A 19281-nucleotide genomic window follows, 5' to 3' on the forward strand; every position below is an offset into this window, starting at 1 on the left:
GGAAAAAAAAGTTTCAGAATAAAAGTCTGGAAAAAAAAGTTTCACAGGGAATATTTTGACTTTCACCTGTAATATGTATTCATACTGTATGAAACGCTCAGCTTTGCTGCTTTTAATTCTTCGTTTAGGCCACTAGATGGAGACATTGGTGGATGAAATGAACTCCACTGTGGGTTGAACATAGAAGGAATACACTAGCTGTAGTGTATTCCTTCTCTCCACTCCCTAGTGAGGTGTTGCCACAAATAAAAACATGTGAGACTGTTGTACTCATTGTTGTCACCTCCCTATTAGAACTCATCACTCCACAAACCTCCCCCGCACCCTAAGATCTTCAAACAGCTTGCTCCTCCAGGTCCCCAATACCAGGCTCCGCACCATGGGGGACCGAGCCTTCTGCCCGGCTGCGCCGCGCCTGTGGAACAGCCTTACTAGCCAGCTAAGGGCAGTACAGAGCCTGTGGAACAGCCTTCCTAGCCAGCTAAGAGCAGTACAGAGCATGGATTCTTTTAAGCCAGGCCCAAAAACCTTTTTATTCAAAAAGGCCTTTGACTGTTGAACCTGTGTTCATTCTTCTAGTGGCGAGGAGGCCATAGGCATGTGCCTAGAATGCCTCTATGGTAGATCCGTCCATGCCCATGGTATCTAAGATAATCAGGTAACTCCAGGCCACATGATGACAGAGACATTTCATGAACATTTTGTGACAACGTTTATGATTGAGTGTGTCACAAGGCATTTATCAAGGCATAAAACATTTAGATTAACTGATACGAAACTGATACTGATATCAAGAGGTCAAATACCAAAACAAACTACCCGTGCTGTAGGGCCCTCCGTTGGCAACACCATGGATCAATAAGTGCACACAAATGCAAGGGTGTAAGGGTGATTTTACATTCCCAAAACAACTGCTGATGTCAGGCTGATCATACTGTACAGTCATAGTCAAATGAATGATGGATCATCCTCAACAACCACAGCCCCATCAAGGGTCATTAGTTGGTGCAGTGTTGGCCATAGTATTACTCATCTGATGTGTTAATACTAGGGCTGTATATTGTAGATTAATAGAACAGATGAATCAACTAATGCTAATTTGGGATTCTTTTTTTAAAATCAGACCAAGGACAAGAAGGTAAATCGTCCACATTAATCACTAAAAACTGGAAATGGCAACAATTTTGCTTCTAGTTGATTAAAAAGGTAGTTAACAAAAAAAGGTGATCTAAGAGTCTAAGTCCATGTTTGTGATGTCCAGAAAGTCATCTAGTACCATGCTGCAGTCATGCAACCTTTCCTCATTAGCATAGTTAGCATAATTTATGTGTAAATTAGGTCAAAATCAGGAAATATAGCTACAGTATATTCTTGCTTTTAGTCAATTTAAAAAGGTGATTTTGATCCATGTTATTTTTCATTATACTATTTATCCCTGTATTTTATGAACAACAATTTGCAGTCCCCCCTCCCCCCCATCCCCCACTGGTGTCACCTGCTACTCTCAATTGACCACTGACTATAGCAAGTGTGAAGGCGGTGAGGTCCACTGCTGCAACCCTTTCACAATACATGAAGACCAAGAAGATGAGGAGGCTGAAGGGAGTGAGGAGAGAGAAGATGAGGAGAGTGGAGGCCATTGAGAGAGAGGTTGTGGTTGTTGTTAACTTTAAATGAACGTATTGCTGTTTCCTATATTTGATGATGTATCATTTATTAGCATTAATTAATGTACATGGTTGGATTTTAAACGTCGATGATGATGAGGAGGAAAGAGAATGAGGAAAGGTTGCATGATTTTGTCAAGAGATTAATTTCTGGACATTAAAACATAGACTTAGATCACCTTTTAAGCTAACTAGAAGCAAAATGATTGCCATTTCCAGTTTAGTGATTAATTTGCATAATATACTAATTACTAACATGCAACTTTTAGCAACCAAGTTGAATTTCATCCACTAGGCCTATAGACTATGACTATACAGTCATAGAGGTTCATATGAATCACCATTTCTGGGTTTACTATGGGGCCCAATGGGGCTTCCAGTAGACTAAAAGCTCGAGCGAGTGACATGTAGCCAAGTAAACAATATTTAATACAGAATTCAAGAGAGCATTTTAAATTTACTTTCTATGGAGAGTGGTTAGACCTGGAATGGAAAGGAATGCAAACACTTGTGTTCCATTCAGCATTGTGTTCTATGCTTTACAGTTAGCCTGTCCCAGCCTACACTCCCATGAGGAAAAGTGCCCCCATCACCACTAAGACTGTCAGAACCTGGCCAGCAGGGTCCGCTCCACTGCAGATCTGCCTGAATGATACCTCATGGCAGGAATATGAGCATGAGGACCTGGACCAGTTCACGTCGTCGGTTCTGAACCACAAAGTGAACTGCACCAACTCAGCCACCGTGGACAAACGTGTCCGGGTCTACCCCAACACGAAGCCATGGATGACTGAGAAGGTCCGACAACTGCTCAAGGAGAGGAACAACGCCTTCTCAGCGAAGGACACACTGCTGTACAGCACCACCAGGGCTAACCTAAAGTGTGGCATCCGGGAGGCCAAGGCAGACCACAGAGAGAAGATTGAGGAATGCTTCCTGAGCAACGACTCCAGGCGGGTGTGGCAGGGGGTTCAGCACATGACAAACTTCAGAGCCAACAGGCTCACAGCCGCTGAGGACGACCCCCTGCTGGCGGAAGAGCTGAACTCCTTCTACGCCCGGTTCGACGAGGGGCGAACGGAGGTAACCACAACACAAACACCACTCTCTCCAGCTCTCAGCAGCCTCACCCTCACAGAGCATGAAGTGAGACGCGTGCTGAAAGTGGTGGACCCCAGAAAAGCCTCAGGGCCGGATGGCGTCCTGGGACGGGTGCTGAGGGACTGCGCCGACCAGCTGGCCGGGGTTTTCACCAACATCTTCAACCAGTCCCTGTCCCAGGCCACCATCCCACCCTGCCTGAAAACCTCAACAATCATCCCAGTCCCGAAGAAAAGCACGGTGAGCTGCCTAAACGACTACCGCCCGGTGGCACTCACACCAATCATCATTAAGTGCTTCGAGAAACTGGTCCGGGCCCACATAGTCACACGCCTCCCGCCCAACCTGGATCCATACCAGTTCGCCTACAGAGCCCACAGGTCCACAGAGGACGCCATCGCGACGACTCTCCACTCCACTCTATCCCACCTGGAGAGGGGGAACAGCTACGCGAGACTGCTCTTTGTGAACTTCAGCTCTGCCTTCAACACTATCCTTCCAGACAGGCTAGTGACCAAACTACTAGACCTGGGACTATCACACTCCATCTGTGCATGGATCAAGGACTTCCTGTCTGACCGCCCCCAGAGGGTGCGGGTGGGCTCCCACACCTCCACAGCCCACAGACTCAGCACTGGGTCCCCCCAGGGCTGCGTGCTAAGCCCCATCCTCTACAACCTCTACACCTACGACTTCACCCCCGTCCACCCCAGCAACTCCATCATAAAGTTTGCAGACGACACCACCGTGGTGGGCTGCATCTCGGGGGGGGACGAGGCGGCGTACAGGGAAGGGGTGGAGCAGCTGGGCAAGCTGTGCAAGGTTAACAACCTGCTGCTTAACCAGTCAAAGACCCAGGAAATCATCGTGGACTTCAGGAGGAAAAAATCTGAGGTCCAGCCCCTGCTCGTCGATGGAGGGAGCGTGGAGAGAGTCTCAACTCTCCGATTCCTGGGGGTGCACATACAGGATGACCTGTCCTGGAAGACCAACACAGCAGCCATCATCAAGAAGGCACAACAGCGGCTCTACTTCCTGAGAGTCCTCAGGAAATACCACCTCAGACAGGAGCTGCTTGTGACCTTCTACCGCTGCACAGTGGAGAGCATCCTCACCTACTGCATCTGCGTGTGGTTCTCCAGCTGCACAGCCGCAGAGAGGAAAGCGCTACAGAGAGTCGTGAGATCGGCCCAGAAGATCATCGGCGCCCCCCTCCCCTCTCTGGAAGAGCTGTACAACACACGCTGCCTCAGGAATGGCCTCCAAGATCTCCAGAGACCCATCCCACCCTGGGAACGAACACTTTGTTCGGCTGCCCTCAGGCAGGCGGTTCAGGACCATGTCCGCAAGGACAAATAGACTGAAGCTCAGCTTCTACCCTAGGGCCATTCAGGCCCTGAACACAGCAAAGACCTAGGTTCTAGGCCCTGGACAATCTAGACAATTTGATGGCAGCTACTAGATTGTAATCAAGTGCAATACTGAAATACAACTGTGAACATTTCAAACCTGCAAACTGCGACACTTTAAATGAATGTGCAATAATGCTATGTGCAATATGACAACCCTCGTGTACAGAAGGTTCAGAGAGAGATAGGAAATGTTAGGATATTTATAGCATAGCATAGAGTACAGCACAGTGTTTTATTTGTATAGTATAGTAGTATAGTATAGTGGATAGTGTATATAGCCTTTATTTATGTAAACCAGCTCTTTTCCCTTCTTGTTTTTAGTATGTTTTTCCCTAGCACCAGGGGAGCCCCCCCTCCTAAATTTCGTTGTATGGTACCTGTACTGTATTAATGACAATAAAGACCATTCATTCATTCATTCATTCATTCATTCAGTCCTCCGATTTCCACAACCACCACCAGCCTGCCCTGGATACAGTATACTGTAGATTGATGTTTTTTCTGATCACTGCCACCAAGTGATTTTGTAACATCAAACCATCACATTGTAACAACCAGCTGGGAAGGAGAATATGTTCCTGCTGAGTTCACTCCTTTCACTCTCCAAAGGACTTGGCCACTCTGTCATATTCTGAACTGAGCAGGGAATGGTCCCCTGTGAACTCAATGCTTTTGACACAACAATAGAGCCGTCTATGTTAGTTTCTTTGTTGTGAGGGGTTAACAGATCCCCATGGTACCTAAGATAATCAGGTAACTCCAGGCCACATGATGACAGAGATGATATCATAATGATGGGGAGAAAGGGTAATTCCTTGCACATGGACACATAATAAAAGGGGAGGTCCTTTTACTGGAAACATGTCATGAAGTCTTTCTGATAACGTTTATGATTGAATGTGTCACAAGGCATTTTATGCAGTGACCAGAATCAGGAACAATCATAAAACATTTTAATGATTAACTGCTACATCGAGAGGTCAAATACCAAAACAAACTAGCCGTGCCGTAGGGCCCTCCATTGGCAACACCATGGATCAATAAGTGCACACAAATGCACTTTTTGTAATGGTGATTTTACATTCCCAAAGAATCTGCAGATTTTTTACATTTTACACTTTTGGCATTTAGTAGAGGCCTTATTCCAAAGCGACTTCCAATCGATACATTTGGCTAAGCAAGTGAATCATCAGTTCACCGGGTCTAGCAGGAAGAGTAATCTAGCTCAGGCCAGGGGCCATTGGCAATCGTCCTGATAGAAGAAAACGTTTTTAGTTAGTTTTTTTACACTGGAGAGACAGTACAAGGGGGGTAGTACAAGTCATAGGGGACACAGTATAGGGGAAAAGCAGGTGTCTCAGGAGACACAGTGCTGGGGGGTAGGTCTAGTGGATAGTGAGTTGGACTTGTGATCGGAAGGTTGTGAGTTCAAATCCCACCTGAAACCACACCACTACTAGTGTGCCCTTGAGTAAGGCACTTAGCCCTCAGTTACTCCAGGGGGAATGTCTCTGTAATTCGTAATTGTAAGTCGCTTTGGATTAAAAGTGTCTACTAAATGACAAAATTAATTTAATAACAATTATGTCTCAGGAGGATCAGTTAAGGTGTAGCCTGAAGAGATGGGTTTTCAGTCTCCGGTGGAAGATGAGTAGTGATTCTGCAGTTCTGACAGCCGTGGGCAGCTCATTCCACCAGCGGGAAGCCAGTGTAGTGAAGAGACGTGACCAGGCAGCGTGACTGCCGTGTTGGCGTAGAGGTGGAGGGACCCGTCGGCCAGCAGAGGTGGAGGAGCGGAGTGCACGGGCTGAAGTTTGGGGAGTGACCATTGCCTGTAGGTATGCAGGGGTTGTCCCTTTAGCTGCCTGGTAGGCAAGCGCCAGGGTCTTGAATCTGATGCGAGCTGCTATCGGGAGCCAGTGAAGGGTACGAAGGAGGGGGGTGGCATGAGAACATTTGGGGAGGTAGAACACCAGACGGGCAGCAGCATTCTGGATGAGCTGCAGAGGTCTGATGGCGGAGGCGGGGAGCCCAGCCAGGAGTGCATTGCAGTAGTCAAGGCAGGAGATGACCAGTGATTGGGTCAGTAGTTGCGCCGCTTCTCTGGTGAGGAATGGTCGTATCCTTCTGATGTTGTAAAGGAACAATCTGCCCTTTATGTCCAGAATACATACTGTACAGTCATAGTCAAATGAATGATGGATCATCCTCAACAACCACAACCCCATCAAGGGTCATTAGTTGGTGCAGTGTTGGCCATATTATTACCCATCTTTGATGCGTTAATACAATACTGTATATTACTGTATATTGTAGATTAGACAGATGAATCAACTAATGCTTTAACTAATTTGGGATTCGGGGAAAACATCAGAGCAAGGACAAGAAGATAAAGCTCGAGTGAGTGACATGTCGCCAAGTAAACAACATTTAACACCGAATTCATGAGAGAAGTTTTACTTTCTATAAAGAGTGGTTAGACCTGCAATGGAAAGGAACGTCTGCCCTGGATACAGTATACTGTAGATTGATGTTTTACTGATCACTGCCCCAAAGGTCACTCTCTCTGTCATAATCTGAAGTAAACAGGGATTGGTCCCCTGTAAACTCAATGCTTTTGAGACAATAATAGAGCCATATATCGTTTTTAATGAGGTTTTTTTTATGCACAAATACTGGAAGATCATAAATTTACAAGGCAATCTTGTATCTTATATTATTGTCTTGCTGATACAATGAACCAGCATTCAGATATGGATGTACAAACAGACTGACTGCCGCTCTGCTTACTTACATCACAGCCATGGCCGGGAGAGCAGTGTCTGTGTTGCTGCTGGTCTACCTGTCAGGGGCCACCTCTGGGATCAAGCTGGTGGGGAACGGATACACAGACATTCTGATTGCCATCAACCCAAAAGAGCGTGACAACCCTCGGCTCATCCAGAAAATCCAGGTAAGGAAGAAAACAGCCACCAAACATTAGCACGCTTCTAACAGATGACTCAAACATTTCGTGACGTTAGACTTGTAAGGTTCTATATCCATTTTTGGTAAAAAGAATAATTGTTTTTTACATAATCTGATCCATTGGGTGTTTATTAATGCCTGTGTGTTATTTATTTTTATTTTTATGTTGACATTTTTGACTTAGTAATTCATAAAATACAAAGGTTCCATCTCACAAAACATAATGGAATGTAAAAACGTTGGCGCTCAATATCTCTGAACTGCCCTAAACGGAGATAGAACCATATAATTCTAAGCTCACGAGTTGTCTAATCATGTGATCATCATGTGTTTTTGTGGACCATCAGTTTGAAGTGGTACACAGTATGTTCCTTGTAAATAACTTCAAAAGTGTTCATGTATACTTCATGTATCTTGCCATCGCCAAGAAAGGCTCACTTGAAAAAGAGAGGTGAATCTCAATGTCAAGTAAAGGATGAAACATAAATAAATCAATACAAGCTATAATAACTCAATTTAAGAGGTTCTACAGTACACTGAGGAGCATATTAAATATGTTTAAAAATAATAATTATTATTACCCTAACTTTTTTTCTTCTTTTCTCTACCACTGTTACTGCTGATGGCATTTGGAAGGTTTTACTTACTCGATGACTGACGTATAGTTGATTCACTAGCGTCTGCTAAATGACTTAAATGTAAAATGTGCATGTACATCTATGCAAAGCATTCGATTATAATATATGGTTCCTTGTCTACAGTCAATAATACAAGGGTCCCCTTGATATTGACCATTCCTTTTTCAAGGGGAGACCTCTAGCATGATGTCACATCTGGTTGAGGTGCACCCATAAAGTCACCAATCTCTTCAATAAGGAAAATAATGTGTAGATGTTTATTAAGGAGTTTAGGCTGGATGCAGCCTAGATGCCAGTCTATTCCTACTTCAAGCCATTTATTGCTTGCATGGTGTATGGAATTAAACACCTATACAATTTTACAAATCACTTATTGAATCCATTCTCACCTTCAATAACACATCCTGGTACAACTCCCTCACTGTTAAACACAAAACCAAACTCTCCCGTATAGTCAATCAGGCAAGTAAAATCATCGGCTCACCTCAAACCCCCCTGTCTGAAATCTACAACCGGTCACTAATCAGAAAAGCCACACAAATCACACAGGACCCCTCTCACCCCCTCCACCAATCATTTCAGCCACTTCCATCAGGCCGCCGTTATAGAACTCCACTTGCCCGGAAAAACACATATAAAAAATCATTCATTCCCACTGCAACCACCGCCCTGAACATTTTAAAATAGGAAGCACACTGCATTTGAGCATTTTAGCTTTTTAAATCATAATACTGTTTTTATTACTATTATTTTTAAATGACTAGACTTTTTAAATAGGCACTACATAAACACTGTTATATCTGTCTGTTTTTATTGTATTAATGTATGTGACCTATGTGTGTTTTAAGGTGGAAACTGTATTCTTGAGCTGCACTTCTGCCTGTCAAAGGAGAATTTCTGTCACTCTGTGACAGACAATAAAGCATCTTGAATCTGAATCTTGAATCTTGAATTTATAGGGGTTTAAGGGTTCACAATCTTATGATATCTGCAATATCTACTCACTAATTATTTTTCAGGACGTGATGACCGAGGCCTCCTCTTATCTAAGTCAAGCTATGAACGACAAAGTGTATTTCAAGAATGTCACCATTCTAGTGCCACCGAACTGGACAGGAAACTACTCCAGGGCAACGACTGAGACATACGAGAAGGTGAACATCTGGATTTGAACATACAGTACACTGCACAGATACGTCAAAATACACCTGGATATGTCTGTGATTTGTTTTTAATTTTGGATTGGTACATCCATGTTTCAATTTGTGTTATTATATACTGTGGCTATCGAAAGTCAACACACCCTTTCACTTTTCCACATTTTGATTATAGACTCAATTTAAATTAATGTAATTGATTCCTATGCAAATCAGAGACCCTATAAAAACAAAGATATTGATTCCAAAACTACATTACCTATTATCCTTGTATTAAGATGATGAACTCAATTCAACTTATTGAATGATTTTTGATTTTATTATTTGTTTTTTAGCACATTTTAAGAGTGTCATAGCAAAGGGTGTGAAGACTTATGCAGATGAGGTATTTCTGTGTTTACATTTTAAGACATTTAAAAAAAAAAAAAAAAAAAAACTTGATTTCACTTTGTCCTTATGGAGTATTGTGTGTGGATTGATGCCAATTTATATTTATTTAATACATTTTAAATTGAGTCTATAACACAACAAAATGTGGAAAGAATCCCAAAAGGGGTGTGTTGACTTTCAAGCCACTGTAGCCATTGATTCTTGAGCAATATACATAACTTTTACGTGCTTCTTAGTTCACCTGTCTTACCCCATCAGAACATATAAACTTGTTTTACTCCTTTGTTTGTAAACAGTGTTACTGTAAGCAAACCCTGTACAGCTTCAAAACATGGTTAAAACCATCAATTCAGGGTTAGCATCCATAGCTTCGTCTGTACATTTGAGATGGTTATCTAAGGATTTCTTCAGACCTATCCCTCGGCTGTTTACCCCAAAAAGTGTCAGGCAGACTGCCTACTTGTTGTTTGAATCCCAGATTGACCCTTTAAGTAAAATAAAGAAACAACTCTTTTACATGAATTGTGGGTCATATTACAAGCTTGTGTTTATCTGTTGTGGTGATCAAACACAATGACTATTTGGGAATTGCGAAAAAATAAATGCTAAATAACTGCTCATGAGCAGTTTAATCAAACGTTGCATTCTGTTCCAGGCCAACATAGTGATCAACAAGTCAAACCGTAAATATGGAGATGAGCCATACACTCTCCTGTATGGTGAATGTGGATCACAGGGACGGTACATTCATCTGACCCCAGGATTCCTGTTAGATGACCTGACTGAGCGATATGGGCCCAGAGGTAGGAACTGCCTTCTATCAGCTGATCCTGAACTAGTTGATATTGTCCATGCCAACTGTAACATACAGTATTTCCTGCTTTTTTGTACACCATTCTTAGAGCGGGTCCTTGTGCATGAATGGGCTCATCTTAGATGGGGGGTTTATGAAGAATTCGACGAGGACCAACCATTCTACACATCTGGGGGCAAAAAAGAGGGAACTAGGTAATCATTTAATTTGTATGGATATAAAGATTGGAAAGAGCTATGTGGACTCTTTAACAGTTTTACAATGCACTGGCACATAGGGTTTTATTAGTGACACTTAACCCCATTTTGTACTGCTATTTGGACAAAAGTCGAAACCGGAAATATAGATTTAAATCAGGTTAAATATACTGATATCCTTTCATCACAGCTTTGCCATACCTCTGGAAAACAGTTCTTATTCTCAGACATATCAAATGTATTTTCAACTTTGATGTAACTGTTACAAATGAAATGTCCCAATCAATACATGTGTTATTGAATTGTAATCACTTATGGTAGAATAAAATGTTCTTCTATTTAATCTTAGATGTTCCAAAGACATAACAGGTTCATGGAAAAACGTTACAACTAACAAGCCATGCACTGAAGACATATATGGTATACCAATAGACAACAAATGCCATTACATCCCAGATCCCAAACAGACCACCAGAGCCTCCATCATGGATCGACAAAGCCTACGAGTAGATTCAGTGCGTAAAACATCTCTCCAATATTGAAGTTGATTTGGATGTATGGGCTCATGAAGTTCTTATGTTAACTCTGTTTGTAGAGGAAGGAGTGGTTAATATTAGTGTGGTTTGTTTGTCAGCAATATATGTTTTTGTTTTAATTTTTGTTTTAAGCATTGGAGAGGTTCATTTTATAGAATAATGATAATATTGATATTAATAATATGATAAAAATATATATATAATAAATGATAATAATAATATAATAATAATAATATTAATAATGTTCATTAGAAATGTGCATACTGATGCTCATGCTGTATAACCACAAACTGAACACTGAAGAGGAGCAAGACCAACACAAATAAAGGCTTTCCTCTCTCTCTTCATCTCTCTCTCCTCATCCTCTCTCTCTCTCTCTCTCTCTCTCTCTCTCTCTCTCTCTCTCTTCTCTCCTCATCTTTCTCTCCTCATCTCTCTCTCCCTCTCTCTCTCTCTCTCTCCCTCTCTCTCTCTCTCTCCTCTCTCTCTCTCTCTCTCTCTCTCTCTCTCTCTCTCTCTCTCCTCATCTCTTGTTGTCTTCACACTGTAGATAACAGCGTTTTGCACCGAGGACAATCACAACACTGAAGCGCCAAACATGCAGAACAGGATGTGTGACAGAAGTACTATGGAGGTGATCAACTCCTCTTCTGTGGATCGAGATATCCTGTGGTCGCTCCAGCCTCTGACAGAGCCCAGTCCACCACCCACGTTCACAGTGGTACAGAGACAGCAAAGAGTCGTCTGTCTCGTCCTTGATGTGTCCGGGAGCATGGCATGGGTACAGTACAGTAAATGTTTAGATGCAACCAGCCAATGACTGTACATGATTGAATTAACAGATTGATAACAATATTTATAGAAAATGAATTAGTGTGAGATTGATAACAGGCAATCATAGTTCAAATGAGGAATGTAGTTATTTAGTGAAACTTTCACATTGTGACACAGTCTCTCTGTATTTTATGGGCTCCTTGAAAAGTCCACCGTGTCAAATATACACACGGTTGATATGAATATAAGACCTGTCTTAAAATTCTTAAAATTCCTAAAGGCAAGTTGAAATGAATATTGAAATAAAGAATTATTGTGAAACATTTGTGGCTATTGCTACAGGAATACTTGCTATCTAACTAGTTTTTCTGCTGTTGTTTTTTCTCTGCAGGAATCGAGAATCTTGATATTACAACAAGCAGCCACTCTTTTCTTGAGGCAGATTGTTGAAGACCAATCTTCTGTTGGGATTGTAACATTTAACTCTGTTCCTTCAGAAGTAGAACCGTTAACTCGTATTACTGGTAAAAACATCAGGGAGAAGTTGGTGAAACGTCTGCCAAAAACAACTGGTGGAGGCACAAACATTTGTGCAGGCCTTCGAAAGGGTTTAGAGGTACAACATGAACATGAAATGTGGCCCCTGTAATCAACATTACCATTAATAAGAACATAAGTATTGAAATGACATCCTGTATATGACAGGTCTATATATCATAAACATAGTTAATAATCTCATCTGGATTATAATGATCAAACTCATACGGTACATAAAAACAAGTCAAGGCCATGATTATATAATGAAATGAAAGTTAAAATTTTAGGTTCTTAAAGGAAATGACCAGATGGCAACAGGAGATGAAATAATATTCCTGACTGATGGGGAATCAAATTATCCCATGGATTGTTTGCATTTGATCCGCGATAGTGGCGCAATAGCAAACACTATTGCCTTGGGACCAAACCCAAACAAAGTATTGAAAGACATGTCAGATATATCAGGTGAGGTAAACAGCATTTGAAAAGAAACATGTTTCTGTAGGAAGTTAAAGTTAAAGACAATATCAGAGATTTTTTTTTTTTACAGTACAACATCAACATGAAATTCTTAGTGTAAAGGATGTTTTCCTTACTCATGTCACAGGTGGGAAATATTTCGTTGTGGCAGATGGTTTGGATTCTAACGCACTTGTGGATGTGTTTGCTTCACTTACGACATCTGATGGAGATCTGACACAGCAGACAATCCAGGTGAGGTGGAACAGCAGGTCAGGACAATCCCCAAATACATCAACATTTAGAGACATTTCAACATTGTCTCCCATTTCTCCTGACAGCTTGAAAGCACTGGGTGGCGCTCAGAGCCCTCTGTTTGGATTCATGGCTCTGTATTCGTTGACAGAACAATTGGAAACAACACAAGTTTTTTAGTCCTTTATGAGATCAATCCACCAGACATCCTTGTAAACAGTCCCTCTGGACAAATGTATGATGATACAACATTTCAGCATGACGTTCTTACAAAGACTTTCACACTGAATATTGCAGAAACTGCAGAGGTGAGTCTTTGTGTGAATTATTTTTAGAACCAGATGCAAGTATTACCTAATAACCTAACCAGTAAGTGGCATGAATTCAAAATGTAATCAAAATGTTATTGTTATGATTGTGTTACTTTGTCAATTGACTCCATCTCTCAAGGGTAATTTAGTTATTGCAATAGTTGTGTACGGACCATATTTATGTATGATTGCAAGTTCGCTTGAATTTTGACATTGTCATCTGATCTTTAAATTGTAGACAGGAAAGTGGAAATACAGTATTAGGAACGGTGGTAGCGCCCAGTCTATGTCGATAACAGTGACAAGTCGTGCTGCCAGTGAAGATGTGGCCCCTGTCACGGTCAAAGCTCACATGAGCCAACAGTCCAGCGATGGCAAAAGACCTATGGTGGTGTTTGCGGAGGTCAACCAGGATGGAGTTCCAGTGATACTGGCAGATGTGAGGGCCACAATGGAGTCTGACATTGGGAATAAGAAAACAAAGCTGAAACTGTTGGATGATGGAGCAGGTGATGCAATGATCTTAAGTGGAGGCGGGGTTTCAGAATTCAGAAATATTGCTGCATCTCATTTCTCCAGCCTTTTCCTGAGGTGTCCAATTCCCTAAACAGATTAAGAAGTACAGTATAAGATAGGTGTAAGCCTGGGTTGAACCCCAAAAAACTAAACAACTGAATAATATTGTTCCCTTTAAAATACATGTTTAGAAGTCCACACTTCGAGTGCGGAGCAATGGAATGCATCAATAACCTTCTTCCAGTTATGATCGTTCATGTCTGGCACACTCAAGGAACACTCATTCTCTACATGGCCATTTCTTTCAGGTGCTGATGTTTTCAGACATGATGGCGTCTATTCCAAATACTTCACTAAACTGGAAGACGGCAAATACAGTTTGAAAGTGAAAGTAGAGGGCAAAGAGGGCACAGCCAGATTCTCATTGAGGAGACACAGCGGTGCACAGTCCATACCTGGATATGTGGCTGATGGTACAGTCAATTCTACCTAGGACTGTCATGCATTTAATTGATGATTTACTGCATTCTCAGATGAAATAAAGACAGTGCATTTGTATGTGGTTAATCACTATCCATCTCTATGATCAATAACTAGATCACTAACTGTACCAACACGATTGAGTGAATTTCTATGTGACTTGTAATTGTTTTGTCTAGGTCATTCTTAGGTCATTCTTACGTTGCTGTTTTATGATCTCATCCCACAGAGGAAGTGGAGCTGAACTCCCGACAGTCTCCACTCAGTGAGGACGACCCTCAGGCAGACGTGGGCGGCTTCTCCAGGACCGCCATTGGCGAGAGCTTCGTTGTCAGTCTTCCACCTGGCTCCGCTCCCCCAAATTTCCCCCCAAACAAAATCACAGACCTGACCGCGGCGATTGAGGAAAACAAAGTGCTGCTCACCTGGACCGCACCTGGGGAAGACTTGGACGAGGGCACAGGTAGAGTCAAAGACCATATCAACACAACCATCACCCAACCATCACACAACCTTCACACAACCTTCACACAACCATCACACAACCTTCACCCAACCTTCACACAACCATCACACAACCTTCACACAACCATCACACAACCATCACACAACCATCACACAACCATCACACAACCATCACACAACCATCACACAACCATCACACAACCATCACACAACCATCACACAACCATCACACAACCATCACCCAACCTTCACCCAACCTTCACCCAACCTTCAGCCTCACCTCCCATTTTTCAAACGGTATACCCTCTGTATACCCTCTCTAACCCAAGGGTATAATTCTCTCCTCTCCTCCCCCATCCCCCATCTCCCCCCCCCTCTCCTTTCCTCCCCTCTCCTCTCCTCTCCTCTCCCCTCCCCCCTCTTCTCCTCTCCTCTCCTCTCCTTTCCTCTCCTCTCCCCTCCCCCCTCTTCTCCTCTCCTCTCCTCTCCTCTCCTTTCCTCTCCTCTCCTCTCCTCTCCTTTCCTCCCCTCTCCTCTCCTCCCCTCCCCTCTCCTCTCCTCTCCTCTCCTCTCCTCTCCTCTCCTTTCCTCCCCTCTCCTCCCCTCTCCTCTCCTCTCCTCTCCTCTCCTCTCCTTTCCTCCCCTCTCCTCTCCTCCCCTCTCCCCCCCTCTCCTCTCCCCCCCTCCATATCAAGTAGCGGAGACTTCTCCTGTCTTTTGCTAATATCAGAGCAGAGAAAACAAACTGGCGGTATGAGGGACAAATGCGGCCCACAAACACCTTTTTTGTAGGCCCTAATCTGATATTAATCTGGCTCTATTGGGAATGTTCATACACCCCTGTGCATGAACTACCACGATACAGCTCAGGCTTAAATAATAGTAGTAACCACAAACTACCTAAACCAGAAATGGCCATTTCAATTATCATGGAAAAGCCAGCTGGAGGTTGTTGCAATCTTTAACTAATGCTATATTTTAAAACATCACTATTCCACGAGACATGTACAGCAGTAGCTATCCTTTATCGAAGTTTTGCGATACCTGAAATATCCCCTCATGAGGATGGTAAAGACTTGGGTATGGGTTTGACACCCCTGAATTAGAGTCATGTAGAACCTTCCATAATAATATACATCCACTCAGTATTGAACCAATCCTTGATCTATCATCATCGTACTGTCTGTCACAATATTGTAAGCTTCCTGTCATTTATTTTAACATTTCTATTTTGTTAGCTAAAGCCTATGAGATCCGCTTCAGTGAAGACATCGAGCTGCTCAGATCCAACTTCAATCACACTCATCTGATCGACACATGCACCGTTCCACCACAGACAGCGGGCTCCCTGGAAAGCTTCTCTTTCACTCTAACCGACATCGTTATGGAGAACGACACCACTCTCTTCTTTGCAGCCATAGCAACCGACGCAAGTGAGGCACCTTCCGAAACATCTAACATCGCTCGAGTGACCAAGTTTGTCCCCAAAGCGCCTGTGCCTCCTTCACCTGGTAGCCAGGGTGGTAGCCAGGGTGGTGGGGTGAATATTACTGCCATTGTCATATCAGTCACAGCAGTGACCATGGTGGGTTGCCTGATTGCTAGTGTAACTATGTTTGCATTAAACCGAAAAAGGGTTATTCAGGCGTAACATTGGGGTAATGATGATGGTTAACAATGCATCAGTGTTTGTGTACTGGGCCAAAAATAATCGTGCTTTTCATAAAATTATCATGCTTTTCTTAAAAGGTCAGTAACATTATAGCAGAGGTTGAGTGACAATGAATGATCATCATATCTTCAATATCAATAATCAATAATGCATTTTTACGGTCCTATAAATCTTGACTGAAAGTTAAGCTTGTTAAAGAAGTGTGAAATGGCGGAGGAAACAGTGGAGCCCTTCATATGGAATTCTCTCTCGTTTTTTGTAAAAATCCTAAACATAAACACTGTAGGAAACACAAGAAGGCAAAGGGTGACTGGAACTATGTACTTCAGACAGACAGACAGACAGACAGACAGACAGACAGACACACAAAAATTGTATTCTGCTAGGCCAGGGCATGGTGTATGCCAGCCAGATATGCATTGTCACCTGTTGGTCAGAGGTGGGAGAGACACAACCCTGCAGGCCTTCTCCTGCTCACTATGTGAATGATTCCTGATAGTCAAATTAAAAAGATCTTTTTTTTGCTTGTGTCTGAATTATTATATGAAATGTACACAACGATGAACACCATTCTTCATTCCATTACATTGACATTGACATTTTTGGCATTTAGCAGACGCCTTTTTCCAAAGTGTCTTACAACAATACATTTGACTAAGTAAGTGAATCATCTATCCATCAGTCATAGCAGGAAAAAGTAATCTATGCTAGGGCCAGGGGTGATTGGTAGTCATAATGCTGGAAGAATGAAGAATTAGGATTATTATTATTATTTATTCTTCTAAAGTAGAGAAACTGTACAGGGGGCTATTCCACGTACGTTAGATTAGTATAGCGGCGATTAAAAGAAAAGCCTCGTTCAGGCAACTTGTGATTGGGATTCAAGCCTCAAGTGATTCCTTGAACGAGGATCAGCCTTGTGTCATCAGTGTTCACAGAACACCGGTTAGAAATGGATACCATGGCAGCGGTCAATACCACTATGCCATCGTGACAATATGACTGTGTGTAGCCTGCTGCTGATATCACCACAGTAGTAAATATTCATTTATTAAAATATGAACATATAACAATAACTGGGGCTAGTATGATCTACGCATTTAATGGGTCAGCAATTTCTTGCCAAACCATTTCCCTCGCCTTGTTAATTGCGGCAGTATTGCGCTATTTTACATCTTATTTTTCGTCTTCATAATGATCAATAAGTAGGACTGCTGCGCAGTGTAGTATCTTCATTTCGACAGTCGCTCTTCTGGGCTCTTTATGTCTGCGTGCACGCGCCCAAATCGAGTATTTCCAAGCCGGTGTTCTGTCCACTATGGCTGCACTACACTACTACTTCAGGAGAGGCTGGTGGAGGCAGAAATCAGAGGACAGGCTCATTGTAATGCATGGAATAGAATGAGGAATGGTATCAAACACATGATGTCACAGATGTGTTGCAAGAGTCTCTCACGTGTGTTTGACACCATTCCTCATTCCAGTCCATGCATGCCAATGACCCCCTCCTCCACCAGCCTCCGCTGACCACTTTACTATACATTATTCATCCTGATGAAGTGGAGTGCTTTTCTTCTGCAGTGACTTCCTAAATAAATCCCAAATAAAAATCTCTCTCCAAAACGTTGATTCAATTCAACTTTATTCTCCATGTGCAGTGCACTAGGAACATGACTTGGTACTCTCCATGCTGAACAAGCTACAGTACACACAACAGCAAGACGACAATACAACAATGCTCAAGACAAAATATACAGTACCAATATGAGTGAATAAATATACTGTACAACTTAGTGCAAGAGCATGTAAAGTGCAAGGTGCAATGATCAGCAGTTGTTGAGGAGGGCTATGGCTTTGGGGAAGAAACTGTTCAAGTGGCGTGATGTTTTCGAACTGGTGGCCCTGTACCGCTGTCCAGAAGGGAGTAATTCAAACAAGCTGTGAGCTGGATGTGAGGGGGTCAGCCACAATCTTGCGTGCTCTCTTCAGTGATCTGGAGCTATGGAGGTCTGTGATGGGAGGCAGGGGGCAGCCGATGATCCGCTCAGCTGTCCGTACGACTCTTTGTTGCTTGGCCTTGGATCGGGCAGATGCAGAGTCGTACCAGCTTGATTAGCTTGTATCTGATCAAAGAGACACTTTAAGAGGGAACCCTGCCATAACATGTCCTTGATGATATCTGTTATGTAAAACAGACCCATGTAGAAGATTATTGGGGTCTTTGGTATGGTATGGCTTTGCTGTTATATGGACACACCCTCCTTATATATCGACTTTGATACGCTTCCTAGTTCTGACATAAGTCTCTGTTGTGGTTCCATGCAGTAGGTTGCCAGGAAGCGGAGTGGACCTTATTAATAGACCTGTTTCCGAGCCAAACAGGAATTAGCATTTTGTGGTAACGATGAGAGTGCAAATTCTTCTAATCGTGGCAACTATGTTGGGCTATTACATGCTTTTGCTGAGAAAGATGAGCTAGACATTTGGGGACAGGTAGGCAAGACTCTTGAAACTCTCACCTAGAAAAGGGTACATCTTTGTGAGTGACATGAATCTGCCAATAGATAACCCCTTGTTGTTGTTATATAGGGAGCTGGCTTTATTCAACTTTTAGGTCTGTCATGGCAATGGAGTCTGAATATGAGGTGTCAAGTTGGCTAGATAGATAGCCTTCATACTCAGGTACATCTTTGAGTGACATGAAACGGACCACTCCGTAGCCAATAAATAATCTCTTGTTGTTTTTATACAGGGAGCTGGCTTTATTAAACTTTTAGGTCTGTCATGGCAATGGAGTCTGAATGTGAGTGCAGCGGTGTGTTTTTATGTTTCCGTCTAGTGTGCGTGCGCGCGTTAGCCTTGGCAGCTAATACATTTGCATTGCAAATGGGAGGCAAGTTAGCTAGCTAGATAGCCTACATACTTCAAGTCAA

The 19281-nt window shown here is 42.7% G+C and overlaps 1 protein-coding gene across 1 annotated transcript; it reads left to right on the forward strand.

Moving 5' to 3' along the window:
- Nucleotides 1-6983: 6983 nt before the first annotated feature.
- LOC308170862 (calcium-activated chloride channel regulator 1-like) lies at nt 6984-16327 on the forward strand (the record flags this gene model as incomplete). Its single annotated transcript, XM_080545719.1, has 13 exons — nt 6984-7133; nt 8805-8939; nt 9988-10135; nt 10235-10321; nt 10800-10858; nt 11430-11660; nt 12045-12177; nt 12798-12904; nt 12991-13212; nt 13454-13724; nt 14040-14204; nt 14441-14674; nt 15915-16327. 13 exons carry the CDS (start codon nt 6984-6986, stop codon nt 16325-16327), a joined length of 2355 nt encoding a protein of 784 aa, XP_080401845.1.
- Nucleotides 16328-19281: the final 2954 nt, after the last annotated feature.

This window comes from Nansenia antarctica (genome assembly GCF_963989245.1).
Source record: "Nansenia antarctica genome assembly, chromosome: 15".
Lineage (NCBI taxonomy): Eukaryota > Metazoa > Chordata > Actinopteri > Argentiniformes > Microstomatidae > Nansenia > Nansenia antarctica.